Source organism: Panthera leo, chromosome E3 (genome assembly GCF_018350215.1).
Source record: "Panthera leo isolate Ple1 chromosome E3, P.leo_Ple1_pat1.1, whole genome shotgun sequence".
Taxonomy (NCBI): domain Eukaryota; kingdom Metazoa; phylum Chordata; class Mammalia; order Carnivora; family Felidae; genus Panthera; species Panthera leo.
The window spans coordinates 23,743,502-23,759,337 of NC_056694.1; the positions used below are offsets into that span (position 1 = coordinate 23,743,502).

Genomic DNA, 15,836 nt, shown 5'->3' on the forward strand with positions numbered 1-15,836 from the left:
TTAAATTTCTATTCCCTATTCTTTGGGATTCTTATGTTAATGTCTTCATTAGAATTACTATATGATTGAAAAATATTTTCAAATGTATATACTTTATATAATCACAAGTTTAGAAATGTCAGACCTGGTTCTGAATTAATAGCATTTGACTCAAAACATTTGATTATTCAATCCTAGGAAAGACTTACAATATTTAAAAACTAAAGTGAGCCCTGAATCTGAATTTTGCTTTTGGATTATTTAAAAAGGGGTAAAATCCTCTTTTGAGACAGCACAAAGAGTTTGTGAAGTAAGTCATCTTGTTGTCCTGACCTCCCAACTCCTCTCCCCAGGATCAACTAGTTACCAGTTTCTTGTATATTCTTCCAAAATATTCTGTGCATATGTTATTATGTATGTTTATATCACTCCCTATTTCTAAGCAAAAGAGTATACTATAAACCTTCACTGTAGCTTCCATTTTCACTGAACCATGTATCTTTGAAACATTTATCTGACCATTTACATTCTTTATGATAGTACTGTAGTATTACATCTATGGACATAGATAAACTCCATATGTATGTTTAACCAATGTGGACAGCGAGGAAACAAGAAGGCTGCTGGTGTCAGTGTTACAATCCAGTTTTGTTTAAGCTCCTCGGGAAATCCCACGACAAACTGGCCTCTGGCTGGTGCACTGATGTGTATATATGCACATATATACACATCATATCACATATATATCCTATCTATGTATATATGAGAATTCATTTAAGTAATCCCTGTATCTTTGGACGTTTTTGAATCTAGAAGGTAAATCATTAGGAGTGAGGTAAAAGAGGACATTTTGCTCTTACCATCTTGCAGAAGTTTACTGAACCTTGCTCCCCAATATAGGAGGATGCCTAGTTGCTCACACTTGTGCCAGTAAACTTTTTGACCTTTGCCAAACTAATGGAAGAAAAGTGAGGTTTCCTTGTAGTTTAAATTTCACTTATTAAGGTTGAATATTTTGTGATCTGTTAAGCCATTTATGTTGTCTTTTGCCTGTGTTTCTTATTTAAGAGCTCTAGCATTTAGAAAATTCACTTTGCAATTAGAAATCACAAATCTTTTGTTTGTCTTAATTTTACCTTGTTATTGGCATTTTGTCAAGCAAAATTTTTATGTGGTTATGTTAATCTTGTAATACTTTTCCTTTTTGTGTTTGACAGGTGTTTGATCCATCTGAACTTCATTTATTTTTCTTTTTTTAAATTGTAAAAAATACACATATAATAGTTATCTTAACCATTTTGAAGTGTATAGTTAAGTGGTATTAAATACGTTCACATTCTTATGCAACTGTCACTACAATTCATCCCCATAACTCTTTTGATTTTTAAACATGAAACTAGGCCAATTTAATAATAACTCCCCATTCTCTCCTTGGTTCGTGACAACTACCATTATACTTTTCTGCCTTTGTGATTTAAGTATCTCATGTAAGTGGAATCCTACAGAATTTGTCTTTTTGTGAGTGGCTTACTTCACTTAGTATGATGACCTAAAGTTTCATCCATGTTGTAGCGTATTAAATTTCCTTTTTAAGGCTGAATACTGTTCTGTATGTATATGCCACATTTTTTTATCTGTATGTATATGCCACATCAGTGGACACTTTTGGTTGCTCCCATGTTTTAGCTATTGTGATTAATGCTGCTATGAACATGTGTGTGCAGATATCTCTTTGAGATCCTGCTTTCAATTCTTTTGGGTCTGTAACTGGAAGTGGAATTGCTGTTTTTTAATATTGTGAGGAGCCTTCATACTGTTTTCCACAGTGGCTGCACCAGATTTTCCCACCACAGTGCACCAGGATTCCAGGTTCTCCATGTCCTCGCCAAAATGTGCTTTCTGGTTTTGTGATAGTAGCCATCCTGATGGGTGTGAGGTGGTACCTTGTACTTTTGATTTGCACTTCTCTAAGGATTAGCGATACAACTTTTGATGCACTTGGCCGTTTGGAGATTTTCTTTGGATAAATGTTCAAATCCTTGGCCCACTTTTTTTTTTTTTTAATTTTTTTTAATGTTTATTTATTTTTGAGACAGAGACGGAGCATGAACGGGGGAGGGTCAGAGAGAGGGAGACACAGAATCCGAAACAGGCTCCAGGCTCTGAGCTGTCAGCACAGAGCCCGATGCGGGGCTCGAACTCACGGACCGCGAGATCATGACCTGAGCCGAAGTCGGCCGCTCAACCGACTGAGCCACCCAGGGGCCCTTCCTTGGCCCACTTTTGAAGATATTTTTTCTCTTGAGTTCATATATATATATATATATATATATATATATATATATACACACACACACACAGATCATATGATTTGGAAATATTTTCTCCCATTCTTGGGTTGCCTTTTTACTCTGTTGATAGTGTCTTTTTTTTTTTTTTAAGTTTATTACTATTTTTTTAGTAATCTCTACAACCAACGTGGGGTTTGAACTCACGACCTTGAGATCAAGAGTCACATGCTGTTCCCACTAAGCTAGCTAGGTGTCCATTGTCTTTTGATGCATAACATTTAAAAATTTTCATGAAGTTCAGTTTGTTTTTCCCTTTTTTTACCTATACCTCCAGTGTCATACTAAGAGATCACTGCCGAACCTAATGTTAAGCTTTTGCAATATGGTGTTATTGAAGGGTCCAGCATCATTCTTTAGCATGTGGATATCTAGTTTTCCAGCACCATTTGCTAAGTAGATTGTCCTTTCCCCATTGAACAGTCTTGGAACCTTGTCAAAAATCATTTGACTATATATGTGAGGGTTTGTTTCTGGGCTCTCTGTATTCCGTTGGTCTATGTGTCTCTCTATGCTAGTACCACTGTTGATTACTATAGCTTTGTAGTAAGTGTTGAAGTCAGGAAGTATGAGTCCTCCAGTTTTTTCTTTCTTTCTTTTTTTTTTTTTTTTTTGAGATTGTTTTGGCTATTCAGTATCCCTTGAGATTCCATATGAATTTTAGGATAGTTTTTTTTTTGTTTTGTTTTTTGTTTTTTTTTATGTTTATTTTGGAGTGCAAGTGAGGGAGGTGTAGAGAAAAAGGGGTTTGGGAGATCTGAAGCAGACTAGTTGTTGACAGCAGTAAGCCCAATGCTGTTTAATCTTTTTAAATTTATTCTTATTTTAAGTTTATCTATTTTAAAAAAGAGGGAGAGTAAGAATCCCAAGAATGTTCTGCACTGACAGACAGCACAGAGCCCAATGCAGAGCTCAAACCCATGCACTGTGAGACCATTACCTGAGCTGAAACCAAGAATCAGACACTTAACCAATTGAGCCACCCCGGTGCCCCACCTTGATGCCATTTTAAATGGAATTGGTTTTTAATTTCCTTTCTGGATTGTTCATTGTTAGTGTATAGAAATGCAACTAATTTTTGTGTGTTGACTTTGTATCTGGCTACTTTGCTGAATTCATTTATTCAGACGGTGTTTTTGTGGAATCTTTAGAGTTTTTTACATATAAGATCATATCATCTGCAAAAAGCTAATTTTACTTCTTCCTTTCCAATCCTAGTGACTTCTCTGTTTTTCTTGCCTAATTGCTTTGGCTAGAACTTTCAGTACTGTTAAATTAGAAGTGGTTAAAGCAGGCATACTTGCCTAGTTCCTGATCTTTGAGTAAATGCTTTCAGTTTTTCAATATTGAGTATGAGGTTCACTGTGGCTTTTTCTTTTTATTTTTTACTGTTTATTTTTAAAAATTTTAAATGTTTATTATTTTGAGAGACAGCGAACAGGGCAGGGGCAGACAGGACAGAACAGGAGCGGGACACACAGAATCTGAAGCAGGCTCCAGACTCTGAGCTGTCAGTACAGAGCCTGATGCAGAGCTTGAATCCATGAACCGTGAGATCATGACCTGAGCTGAAGTTGGACACTTAACCCACTGAGCCACCCAACTACGCATTGTGGTTTTTTCATATATGGCTTTTTTTATATTATAGTTATCTTCCTAGTTTGTTGAGTGTTTGGTTTTTTTATTTTTAATCCTGAAAAGGTGTATTTTGCCATATACTTTCTCTGAATCATTTGAGATGATCGTGAGTTTTTTCTTCCATCATTCTGTTAATGTAGCATATTGTGTTGATCAATTTTTATATGTTGATCTTTCCTTGCATTCCTAGAATAAACCCCAGTTGATCAGGATGTATAATCGTTTTAATGTGCTCTTGAATTCTGTTTGCTGGTATTTTGTTCACCAGTGAAGCCATCAGGCTGTTCTGTGTTGGGAGAGTTTTTTTTCATTACTGATTCAATGCATTACTATTTATAGGTTTATTCAGATTTTCTTTGTGATTGAGTCTTGGTAGGTTTTGTGTTTCTAGGAATTTGTCCTTTTCATCTAGGTTATCTACTTCGTTGGCATACAATTGTTCATAGTTCTCTCTCTCTCTCAGCAATGTCTATAGTGGTTTTAAGTTATTTTAAAAATTTTATTTAAAAAATTTTTTTTGAGTAATCTCTACACCCAATGTGGGTCTTGAACCCACATCCCCAAGATCAAAAGTTGCATACTCCATCAACTGAGCCAACCAGGTCCCCCAATATAGTGGTGTAAACATATTGATTGGACAATTCTATATATTATTCAATGCCTGTAACCATACAATTCTCTTAAAGTCCTTTTTATTTTTTTGAGAGAGGGTGCAAGTGAGTGAGGGGCAGAGAGAGAGAGAGAATCCCACAAGGGGCAGAGAGAGGGAGGGAGAGAAGAGACAGAAGCGGGGTTTAGCCGAAGCAGGGCTTGTGCTCACCTGATGTGAGGGTCAGGATCACCCAGTGTGAGACTCAAACTCACGAACCATGAAATCATGACCTTAGCCGAAGTCAGATGCTTAAGGACTGAGTCACCCAGGCGCCCTAGTCCTTTTTATTTCTGTAGAATCTCCACTTTCATTTCTGATTTTAATAATTTGAGTCTTCTCCCTCTTTTTTAGTCTATCTAGCTAAAGGTTTTTCAGTTTTTGATCTTCTCAAAGAACAACTTTTGGTTTCGTTGACTTTTCTCTATTGTTTTTATATTCTCTATTTCATTGATCTCTCAATCTTTATTATTCCATTCCAACCCATTCACTTTGGGTTTAGTACCTTTTATAGTTTCTTTAGTTGTAAAATTAGGTTGTAGATTTAATATTTTTCTTGGTTTTTTTTTTTAAAGACTTTTAAAAAGTTTATTTATTTTGAGAGAGAGTGAGCAGGACAGGGACAGAGGGGGAGAGAGAATCCCAAGCAGGCCCCACACTGTCAGTGCAGAGCCTGATTCAAGGCTCAGACTCACCCCAAGATCATGACCTGAGCTTAAGTCAGATGCTTAACAGACGAAGCCACCCAGGTGCCCTGAGACTTTATTTTTTATTTTTCAAATGTTTATTTTTCAGAGAGCATGAGCAGGGCATGGGGGGAGCAAACAGAGAGAGAGGGAGACCCAGAATCCAAAGCAGGCTCCAGGCTCTGAGCTGTCAGCACAGACCCCAATGCAGGGCTCAAGCCCATGAACTGTGATGACATGACCTGAGACAAAGACGCTTAACCAGCTGAACCACCCAGGGGCCCAAAGACTTTATTTTTTTCAAGTAATCTCTCACCCAGTTTGGGACTCAAACCTACAACCCCAAGATGAAGAGTTGCATGCTCCACCAACTGAACCAGCCAGATGCCCTTTTTCTTACTGTTTTGTTTGTGTTTTAGAGAGAGCGCGTGCGCACACACAAGCAAGGGTAGAGACGGAGGAGAGGGAGAATCTCAAGCAGACTCCTTGCCCAGTGCAGAGCCCAATGCAGGGCTTGACCCCACAACTGCGAGATCGTGATCTGAACTGGGAAGAGTTGGATGCGCAACTAACTAGGCACCCAGGAACCCCACCTTGTCTTTTAATGTGAGCATTTATAGCCCTAAATTTCCCCCTTAGTACCACTTTGGCTGTGTTCCATAAGTTTTGGCATATTGTGCTTTCATTTTCATTCATCTCTTAAGTATTTTCTAATTTCCCTTTGATCTCTCTGATTGATTGGTGGTTTAAAATGTTGTTTAATTTTCTCAATTTTGTGACTTTTCCAATTTTTTGTTACTGATTTTTAAATTCATCGTGTTGTAATCAAGGAAGATACTTTGTATGATATCTTTTAAAATCTGTTGAAACTAATTTGTGGCTTATGGTCTCTCCTTGAAAATGCCCTATCGGCATTTGAGAAGAATGTGTATTCTGTTGTGTAGAGTGTTGCTTATACATCTGCTAGATTTGCTTACTGTGTTGAATCCTATATTTCCTTAGTTATCTTCTGTCTGGTTGTCCTGTCCGTTATTGTGATTGGGGTATTCAAGTCTCCCAATTTCCCTGGAATATCTTTTTTTTTTTTTTTTGATCCTTCTAATTTCAACCTGTTTGTGTCTTTGGAACTCAAGTGAGTCTCTTGTAGACAGCATCTAGTTGAATCGTGTGTGCGGTTTAACTGATGTATAATTAACATACAGTGTTATTAGTTTCAGATGTACAATATGATGATTCAACAATTCCATAACTTTTTGCTCAAGATAAGTGTATTTTTAGTCCCCTTTATCTATTTCACCCATCCTCTCCCCACACTCTGCTCTGGCAACCATTAATTTGTTGTCTGTATTTGAGTCTGATATGTTTGTTTCTTTGTTCATTTGTTTCTTAAATTCTATATATGAGTGGAATCATGATATTTGTCTTTCTCTAGTTGTATAATACCCTCTAGGTCCATCTGTGTTGGGTCATGTTTTATTTATTCTGCTGATCTCTGCCTTTTGAATGGAGTTAAATCCATTTACATTTAAAGTAATTTTGAAAAGGAGGAAATTTATTGTGCTGTTTTCTACATGCCTTACAGCTTTTTTGTCCTTCATTTCCTGAATTCCTGTCTTCTTTTGTGTTTAGTTTATTTTTTTATTGTAATGAGATGTTTAAATTCCTTTCTCATTTCCTTTTGTGTATATTCTACAGTTGTTTTCTTCATGGTTAGCTTAGGGATTACATTTAACATCCTAAAGTTATAACACTAATTTGAATTTATACCAGCTTAACTTCAATAACAAAAAAACCCCCCAAAATATCTGTCTTTACAGCCCCACCCCCATCGCTTTTGGTTATTGATGTCACAAAGCTACCTCTTTATTGTGTACCCCAAAACATAAACTCTACTGTTTTTTTTAATGCATTAATCTTTTAAGTTACATAGAAGACAAAATTTGGAGTTATAAATCAAAACTACAGTAATACTACCTTACACAAATAGTTTTTCTTTAAATGTATTAGTGTCGCGCGCTCTCTCTCTCTCTCTCTCTCTCTCTCTCTCTCTCTCTCTCTTTTTTTATTAAGCTCTATGTCCAGTGTAGGGCCTGCACTCACAACGCCAAGATCAAGAGTCACATGCTTTACTGGCTGAGCCAGCCAGGCACCCCAAATGTATTAGTCTCTTGAATCATGTAGAAAACAAAAACACTATTACAAAACACTGTTATAGTTGTACTGGCTTTTATAGTTGTCCATATATTTACTTTTATTGAAATCTTTGTTTCTCAGTATGGCTTCAAGCTATTGTCTAGTCTCTTCATGTTTCACCTTGCAGGACATGTCTAGTGATCGTGAACTGTCAGCTTTTGTTACCTAGGAACATTGTAACTTCTTCACTTTTGAAAGACAGTGTTGCTGGATATAAGGTTCTTGGTTGACCGTTGTTGCTGTTGTTGAAGCACTTTGAATATATTGGCTCACTGTTTTCTGGCCTCCGAAGTTCTAATGAGAAGTCTTTTGATTATCTTATTGAGGAACCCTCCTCACCCCCTGTATGTGATAATTTGCTTTTCTGAGGCTTTCAGGATTCTCTTTGGCTTCTGAAAACTTGATTATAATGTGTTTCCGTGGGTCTGAGTTTTTCTTATTTGGAGTTTATTGAGCTTCTTGAATTCTTTATCTACATGCCTTTTATCAAGTTTGACAAGTTTTCAGCCATTGTTTCTTCATATATTCTCCACTTCTTTCTCTCTCCTGGGACTCCCACAATGTGTATATTGGTCTTTTTAATGGTGTCACACAGGTCCCTTAGATTGTGCTCACTTTTCTTCAGTTTTTCTTTCTTTCTGTTTCTCAGACTGGATAATTTCCATCATCTTCAAGTTTGCTGATTCTTTCTTCCGCCTGCTCAAATCTGCCTTTGAATCCCTCTCATGAAATTTTCATTTCCATTACTGTGTTTTTCTGTGCAATTCTGTGCCCCAATTTTTTTTTTCTTTAGGTCTCTTTTTATTATTTCCATTTTGTTCACACATTTTCTTGACTTTCTCTACATCCTGTAGTTCTTTAGAATGTCTTTAAAACACAGTTGTCTTAAAGTCTTTGTCTACTGTACCTGCCACTGGGTCTTTCAGGGACAATTTATGTTGATTTATTTTTTCCTTCGCCCTGTATTTTCCTGGTTTTGTATGCCTTGTGGTTTTTTGACACTGGACACTTGAATCTAATAATAACTCTGGGAATCAGATTCTCCCTTCTTTCCCAGGGTTTGCTGGTTTTCTTGGTTATTGTGTCTGTTCCTTAGATTGCTGCAGGCTGTGTCTGCTGAGGATCGGCCTGAGGTGTAAACTTCAGGGCTTCTCAGGTCTCTCGTGAGCCTTTCCCTGGGCATGCATGGTCACTTTCTAATTTTCTCTATGTAAACAATCATTTTTTGAATATCCTAGTTTTTAATGTCTGGCTCACGAAGGGGAAAAAGTGAAGAATGAGGGGGACAGGGAGCCTTCCGGCCCTTTAAAAATCCCCTGGCAGTCACTTCACCCCCAGCTGTAGAGGCTTGCAACCATGAGGGGAGGTACAACAGCAGCTGCCCACCTCTGGTAGAAGCGGCAATCAGATCACAGATTCCTGGCATTTGAACAGGATCTTTTTGCCCGCCAGGTTCCTACAAGCTGCCGCGAGCTTCTCCATGAATGTGGCTCGTGGTGGAGTAGCAACTACTATTACTACTAGTAGCAGCAGCTACTGTGCTAAGAGCCAAAATTGCCAAAATTGTGTGCCATTGACAGTCCTTATTCTCCCTGGAAGTTGCAAGCCTTTAGACTCTGGGATTCTAAAATACATCAGGGGCACCTAGGTGCCTCAGTTGGATGAGTGTCTGACTCTTGGTTTTGGCTCAGGTCATGACCTCAGTTTCATGGGATCGAGCCCCACATTGGGCTCTGTGCTGATGGCGTGGAGCCTGCTTGGGATGCTCCCTCTCCCTCTCTCTCTGCCCCTCCCCTGCTAATGCTGTCTCTGTCTCTCTCAAAAATAAATACATAAACTTCTAAAAAATAGCTACATCACATCACCATCTTTCCAGAATCTTCCTAAACTTCATCTATTCCCCATCGCTTAAAATCACCTGAATCAGTACTAAATCTCTACATGCATTGGAACCTATTTCTGTTGTAGGATCTGGTTCTTGTGCACCTGTGGCAGTTTTTAATTACTATCTAGCTTGATATTTTCCTGACTGGTAAGGGAGTATTGCCCTCATTGCTCCCTCAGAATTTCGCTGGTTTCTTTTTGTTGTTCTTGCATGATTTTTGCAATAAGAACTTTAAAGTTGGCTCGTCTGGTTCTTGGGGATAAATGGTTATTGAAATTAGGCTGAAAAATTACTTAAGTACAGACTGACACAGACTTTGATCCAAAACATGGGTTCATGCTTTCCCATTTATTCCAGTGGTCTTTGTTTCTCAGTTTTCATATTTTTACAGTTTAGGTCTTACAGATTTCAGAAGTTTCACCTCCTGAATGTAAGATCTTCTGTTACATTTTCTGACTATAGTTGCGTGTAGGAAATCTATTGATTCCAGCTATTTTGTTGAATGCTTATTGAGAGCAGCTTTTAGTTGATTCTGTTGACGTGTTGGAAAAAAATGTCTTGGCTCCTTTATTTTTGTCTAACTTCTTTGCTAGACAAAGGAAACTAATTTGTGTAATTTTTAATTTAATCTTTGTCTAACTGCTCTAAGAAGTGTACCCAGGATATGAAATAATTATGGTGAGTAAACATACATCTCAATCCTAAGGTGCATGTCCAATGTTTGATTTAGCATGATGTTAACTTTTTACTGTTTGAGGCTAATGAGAATCCATCTACTCTTACTTTAAGAACTTATTATATCTGGAATGAAATAGATCTTGATCCCTGAGAGGAATTGTTCCTCCTTCCCTTTTGGCCTGTTTATAGTATGAGCTGCAGTGTTGATGCCCTGATACCACCCTTGCATGTCTGTGACAGTAGTTATTCCCAGTATCCTCTTTGCAAGGCACCTTAGGGTATTAAAAAAAATTTTTTTTTTAACATTTATTAGAGACAGAGACAGAGCATGAGCATGGGAGGGGCAGAGAGAGGGGGAGACACAGACTCTGACGCAGGCTCCAGGCTCTGAGCTGTTATCACAGAGCGCCCAATGCGGGGCTCGAATTCACAAACTGCAAGATATGACCTGAGCCAAAGTCGGACACTTAATGGACTGAGCCACCGAGGCGCCCTGGGTGTGTGTGTGTGTGTGTGTGTGTGTGTGTGTGCGTGTGTGTATATGTAATCTTGATAGAGGGAAACCGAATTCTAAGCAGGCTCCATGCTATCAGCCCACAGCCTGACATGGGGCTCAAGCTCTCAAACTGCAAGATCATGACCTGAGCTGACATCGAGTCGGACGCTCAACCAACTAAGCTACCAAGGCACTCCAGGGTAGCTTTTTCTTTAACATGCCAGTGCAATCTACTACTTAAGATTTGTATTCATAGCATGCTCTGTCAGGTTTTATTATTTTTTTTTAAGTTTATTTCTGAGAGAGAGCATAAGCAGGGGAGAGGCAGAGAGAATCTGAAGCAGGCTCCAGGCTGTCAGCACAGAGCCCAACGTGGGGCTCCAATTTACCGTGAGATCATGCCCTGAGCATTAGATGTTAAAGCGACTGAGCCACCCAGGCGCCTCTGTCAAATTTTAAACCACTGCTTCTGGATTTGGAGGCTTGTTACATGCTTAAGTTTAACCCTTGTGCTTGTCATAAAGATGTGAGAATAGTTCAACCATGGAAATTCCTGGACCTGTTCTTCTCTAATAATTGGTCTTTTTCTTTCCAATCAGTTTAAAAAAAATTTTTTTTAATGTTTATTTTTGATAGAGCAAGAGCATGAGCAGGGGAGGGGCAGAAAGGGAGACACAGAATCCGAAGCAGGCTCCAAGCTGTCAGCACAGAGCCTGACACGGGGCTCGAACTCAGACTGTGAGATCATGACCTGATCGGATGCTCAACTGACTGAGCCACCCAGACGCCAACCCCCCCCCCTTTTTTTTTTTAATTTTTAATGTTTATTTTTTACATAGAGAGGGACAGAGCATGAGTGGGGGAGGGTCTTTCCAACCAGTTGTAAGGCTCATGCCATTTTCCTTCATGTTGGTCTATCTTTAATTCTTACAGCGGATTTTTTTGTTTTTAACAATTCTTTCCTAAATTCCTTAAGTTTACTTTCCTATTTGAATTCAGTGTTTAACTCATTTCCCTTTGTCAGTGTGTTTCAGGCTATGACTGCCCACTGAGCCCTGAGACCCTTAACTTCTCTGTGGTCATGCCGTCTCTGCTGTGCACCATGAGGAGTCTCTCCTTTGTAAGGTGGTTATACAATAACTGGACATACTCTTGATCAACTCTGGAAACTTTTTACTCTTTTCAGGCTCATGTTAGTAGTACCAAGAGCATAATGTCCTGTGAAACTACATTACCAAATGTTTTCCTTTTTGGTGTTGAGCATGCATAGACCATCAACTAAACCTTCAGGTACCAGTGGCTCTTTTGCCCAAAACAGATCATGGAAAAAGACTTAGGTAGTAAAATTTCACATCTTGCCCACACCAGCTTACTCTTACTTTCTTCCTAATCCTCTAGGGCTGTACTATCCAATAAGGTTGACATTAGCGACACATCCCAAGTGAGCACTTAAACTGTGGCTGGTCCAAACTGCAAATGGCGTAAGTATAAGGTACCAGATCTTGAAAACGTGGTATTTTTTTTTTTTTTGTACTTTTTATTATCACTTTTTTGATGTTTATTTTTGAGGGAGAGAGACACAGAATCCGAAGTGGGCTCTGCTGAGAGCGTGCCCGACATAGCCCTCGAACTCACGAACTGTGAGATCATGATCTGAGCCAAAGTCAGATGCTTACCAACTTAGCTGGCGCCCCTGTACTAACATTTTTAATTATACATTGCTGTTTTAGCTACATCTTGGGCTAAATAACCTATTTCTACTAGCTTCTCTTTACTGTCAAAATGTACAAGTTACACCTATGGCTGCATGGTTGTGCCAGGCAGCGCTGCTCAGGTCATTCCCCTCCTCCCCCCCCCCGCCGCCCACGGTGGGCTCCCTCCCCTGGCTGTAATCGAGGCCCTGAGAGCACAGACAGCACTGCCTTCCTGTGACCCTTTGAAGACAGTAGCACCACGATGCCAGGTTAGTGTTACATTTATTTTAAAAATACACAAAATATAAATTTTTTACATCAAAGTGTGATAACCTTACTTATACACCGTTCCATACTTACCTGGTTTTGTTTGCATCCTTATGCAAACAGAATAGATGGATTTGATTCTGATTTTTCCTATGGTTCATGTAAACAGTCGAGACTGCTACATAAAGTAAGGAGTTTTAAAAGGTAAAGTGGCCACAGAAACCCAACAGTAGAACAATTCGATTTGGTTTGTTTAATGAAATTGGCCGAAGTCTTAGCAGATAATCAAAAACTACACACTGGCTTCTAGACATTTTAAATATTTAAAACCTTGAGGTTTTCTTCATCTTGTAAACATAACTTAGACCTCGTTGGCATTAAGTTTGAAAAGTAAAATATTAAACCATGATTTATATCAGCCTGCCTGTGGTCAGTATACACTCTCTTTATTAGGAGAATGAAACCAAATAATAAGCAAAATACATTGGGGATTTCAAATTATACTGTAAAGAAGGTCCCGGCTGCCGTCTTCTGGGAGCGATCTAACTGAAGCTGACCCTGCCACTGGCTGAGGGTGACCCCCGCTGGCCACCAGACAGCACGACACCCCAGCCGCGGGACGGTCAGGTCCTCTTGCTCCGTGGCTTCGGAAGCAGGTGAGGCTGCGTCCACCTCCGCCGGCTCCGCCGTCCTTCCTGGGACTTCGATGCACTGGGTGAGTGGTCCGAGACTACTGTCAAGACTGTACCGTCCCTTTAAGGTACCACATGCCACCGTAGCTCACACAGCAGTCCTGTGACGAAAGAAGGGTGTTCAGCAGGCGAGGCAGCTACTCCGGCCCGTACGGCTCCTCACGACTCGGTTTATGATTAATGGATAGAACACAAACGGGAGATGACGATGCTGTGGTAACTGCCTGGTCTCTTTAGTGCTTGGGGCTCAGGCCCTCTTCCTCTCGGGGGGGGGGGGGGGGGGGGAACCACAAAAGAATATGCTCGGCAAGCACAAGATAAAAAAAACTGTCAATAAGCTGACCCAGAACAAAGGTGCTTCGTAAACAGCACCAGAGACGGCCTTGGATGTTTGAGATACTAAGTCAAGATGTAAAGAAACCATCCTCAGCTTTCTGTGTTCCAAGGTTTCTGCACCATAGTCCGTTCATAAAAGCATTATAAGTAGTATATTTAAGGACTTGCATATACTAGATGATAAATTATGTATTTCCTTTCAAATTTAAAAATTGATTCTACTGAAAGCCAAGTGGTACAGGATTCAAGAGGGGAGTGGAGTCAGGACTCAGGCCCAGTCACCTAAAGGGATGACCGGCTGGACGAGCCGTGAGCAGCTGGCGGGGGTGGGGGGGCGGTGGGGTGGGCGGGGAGGACTTCCACCCCCTGTCGGCCTCCACCGCAGGCGCTGCTCCCCAGAGCGCGTGTACCTTTAGCACTTTGTCCACCTCCTGTTTACTCAGATCCTCTCCGCACTCTTGAGTCAGCCGCGACTGGATCATGTTCCGGCGGACCCGGTAATTTTTGGAAAAGATTTCAAGCAAAACCTGTCGGTGCTTTAGTAGCAAAAATATGTTATTGTGGGAAACAGTCACCTAAAAGAGAAACCTCCCTGAACAAGAGATCCAGAGCCATGGGACTGAACTCCACTCTGCAGTCTGTGTGCGCCAGGACTTCTCTAGACAGGAATACACCCGACCAATCCATCGTCCCCTGAGACCCCAAGAAGAAGAAAGGACCAGGCAAGCGCCAGCGGAGGATCGGCAGTACAGACGTGGTGTTCGTGACACAAAACAGAAGTGAAAATGGATTTAGGATGCAGGGAAAGTCACCGTCTAAGCTACATGAAGACAGGGCTGGAGACTGTTGCCCATAGAGCTTTGTCTCAATGCACTTATCTTCTCATTATCAGATTGAAATTGTGAAATTGTTTTCATTTCCTACCCCTTCAGGACCAGAAACTTCAGATGCCACCTATTCCGGCCAAGAGCACACAGGCTGGCTCAGGAAGAGCCCCTGCAGACGCTCTTGCTCCAGGGCCCCGTCACAGCCCCGGGGCACAGAGGCCCTCCCGTCTGTCCTCGCCTGTCCGTCTGTCCTCGCCTGTCCGTCAGCCCCTCTGAGGCAGAAGAGGGATCTCCCTTCCTCCCCACACCTTAGGAATAGGGCCGACTAGTGTTTTAGCAGTTTACTCTGAAATACTTAAAGTTCAAGCAAGTTCACGACTGAAGGAAAATTTCTGGACGTCAGGGTCCATGCAGCCACTGCTGCTGTTTTAACTCCTATTTTGTTCACTAGACGCTTATGACCCTTCCTGCCAGGGTGTGACAGGAGGCAAAATGGACCAGTTTCTCTAACCTAGAAATCCAGCACCTGAGAAACGTGGACTGTCACCGGTTCACCAGACAGGCTGGGTGGCAGAATCCTCTGGAAAGCTTTGTAGAAGTTTAAATACCTAGGACCCTTCCCCGTTCCTCTGGAACTGAACGAAGTCTCGGGGGTTGGTCCTAGGAGTCTATGGAGATTTTTTAGAAGAGGACTTGGATGCAGCCAGTCCAGATGGTAGTAGGGGACCAAGGGTTCCGGTCAAATGTCTGGCACGTCCGGCCTAACACTACGCGGGGACACGGAGCCAGAATATTTAAACTTGAAAGCGGCTGGAAAACGAGCATGTGTTACCACACTCTGGGTCTCCCCGAAGGCCTCACACCCCCTTCCCTGCTCTTGGGGAGACGGTAGCAGAGGTCACCTCACCTGATCGCTCATGTCTCCAGACTCCCAGAGGGCGAACACCTTCTGCTCATCTGGGGATGCAGCGGTCTGTGGGGGAAACTAACCAAGGCCTAGGCATTAGTAGTTTGTCTTTGCCACGTGGGTCCACCCGCCCCTCACCCGTCCCAGCCCGCACAAGCCCCATTCAGGGACGGAGCCGCCCTTGTGAGATTGTGGGTTCCAGTTCCAGCTCCTGCCACTCACTAGGGCGTCAGTGGGAGGGAGCGGGACAGGCCCAGCCTCAAGTCGCCGGATGCAGTTGACAAGGTGGGGAAGGGAGTTCTGCTGTGTGTCCCGTTAGCCTGGCATTAGCTCCCCGCTCTGCTCCGACACCCAGTGTCCTCCTACCCTAAATATACACGCGCAGATGGGCCCTGAGAAGCACTCCCACCCCCACGGCCCCTAGGAGGATCTGGGGATTCCCTCTCTCGAGGGCCGTGTCCTTGTGGGTTACGGACCCTGCCCAGCTCCCAAGCACCCATGCCGCTTGGTTCAGCAGGGTCTGAAGGGGGACCAAGAAAAGGGTGGCCAGGCTCGGGGCAC

The 15,836-nt window shown here is 41.5% G+C and overlaps 1 protein-coding gene across 11 annotated transcripts in view; it reads right to left on the reverse strand.

Annotated features, from left to right (window-relative positions):
• Nucleotides 1-12,751: 12,751 nt before the first annotated feature.
• The window catches only part of POLR3E (RNA polymerase III subunit E), a 33,422-nt gene continuing 30,337 nt past the window's right edge, over nt 12,752-15,836 (reverse strand). For 6 of the 11 annotated variants that reach the window (XM_042921764.1, XM_042921771.1, XM_042921770.1 and 3 more), the window contains 3 exons: nt 15,276-15,353; nt 13,952-14,077; nt 12,752-13,306 (listed from right to left, as the gene is read on the reverse strand). In XM_042921764.1, coding sequence (XP_042777698.1) covers nt 13,250-13,306; nt 13,952-14,077; nt 15,276-15,353 — 261 coding nt within the window. In that variant the 3' untranslated portion in view covers nt 12,752-13,249. Of the gene's footprint in view, nt 13,307-13,951; nt 14,078-15,275; nt 15,354-15,497; nt 15,643-15,836 lie in introns of those variants that run through there. The other 5 variants (XR_006197706.1, XR_006197705.1, XM_042921772.1 and 2 more) reach the window with 4 other exon arrangements.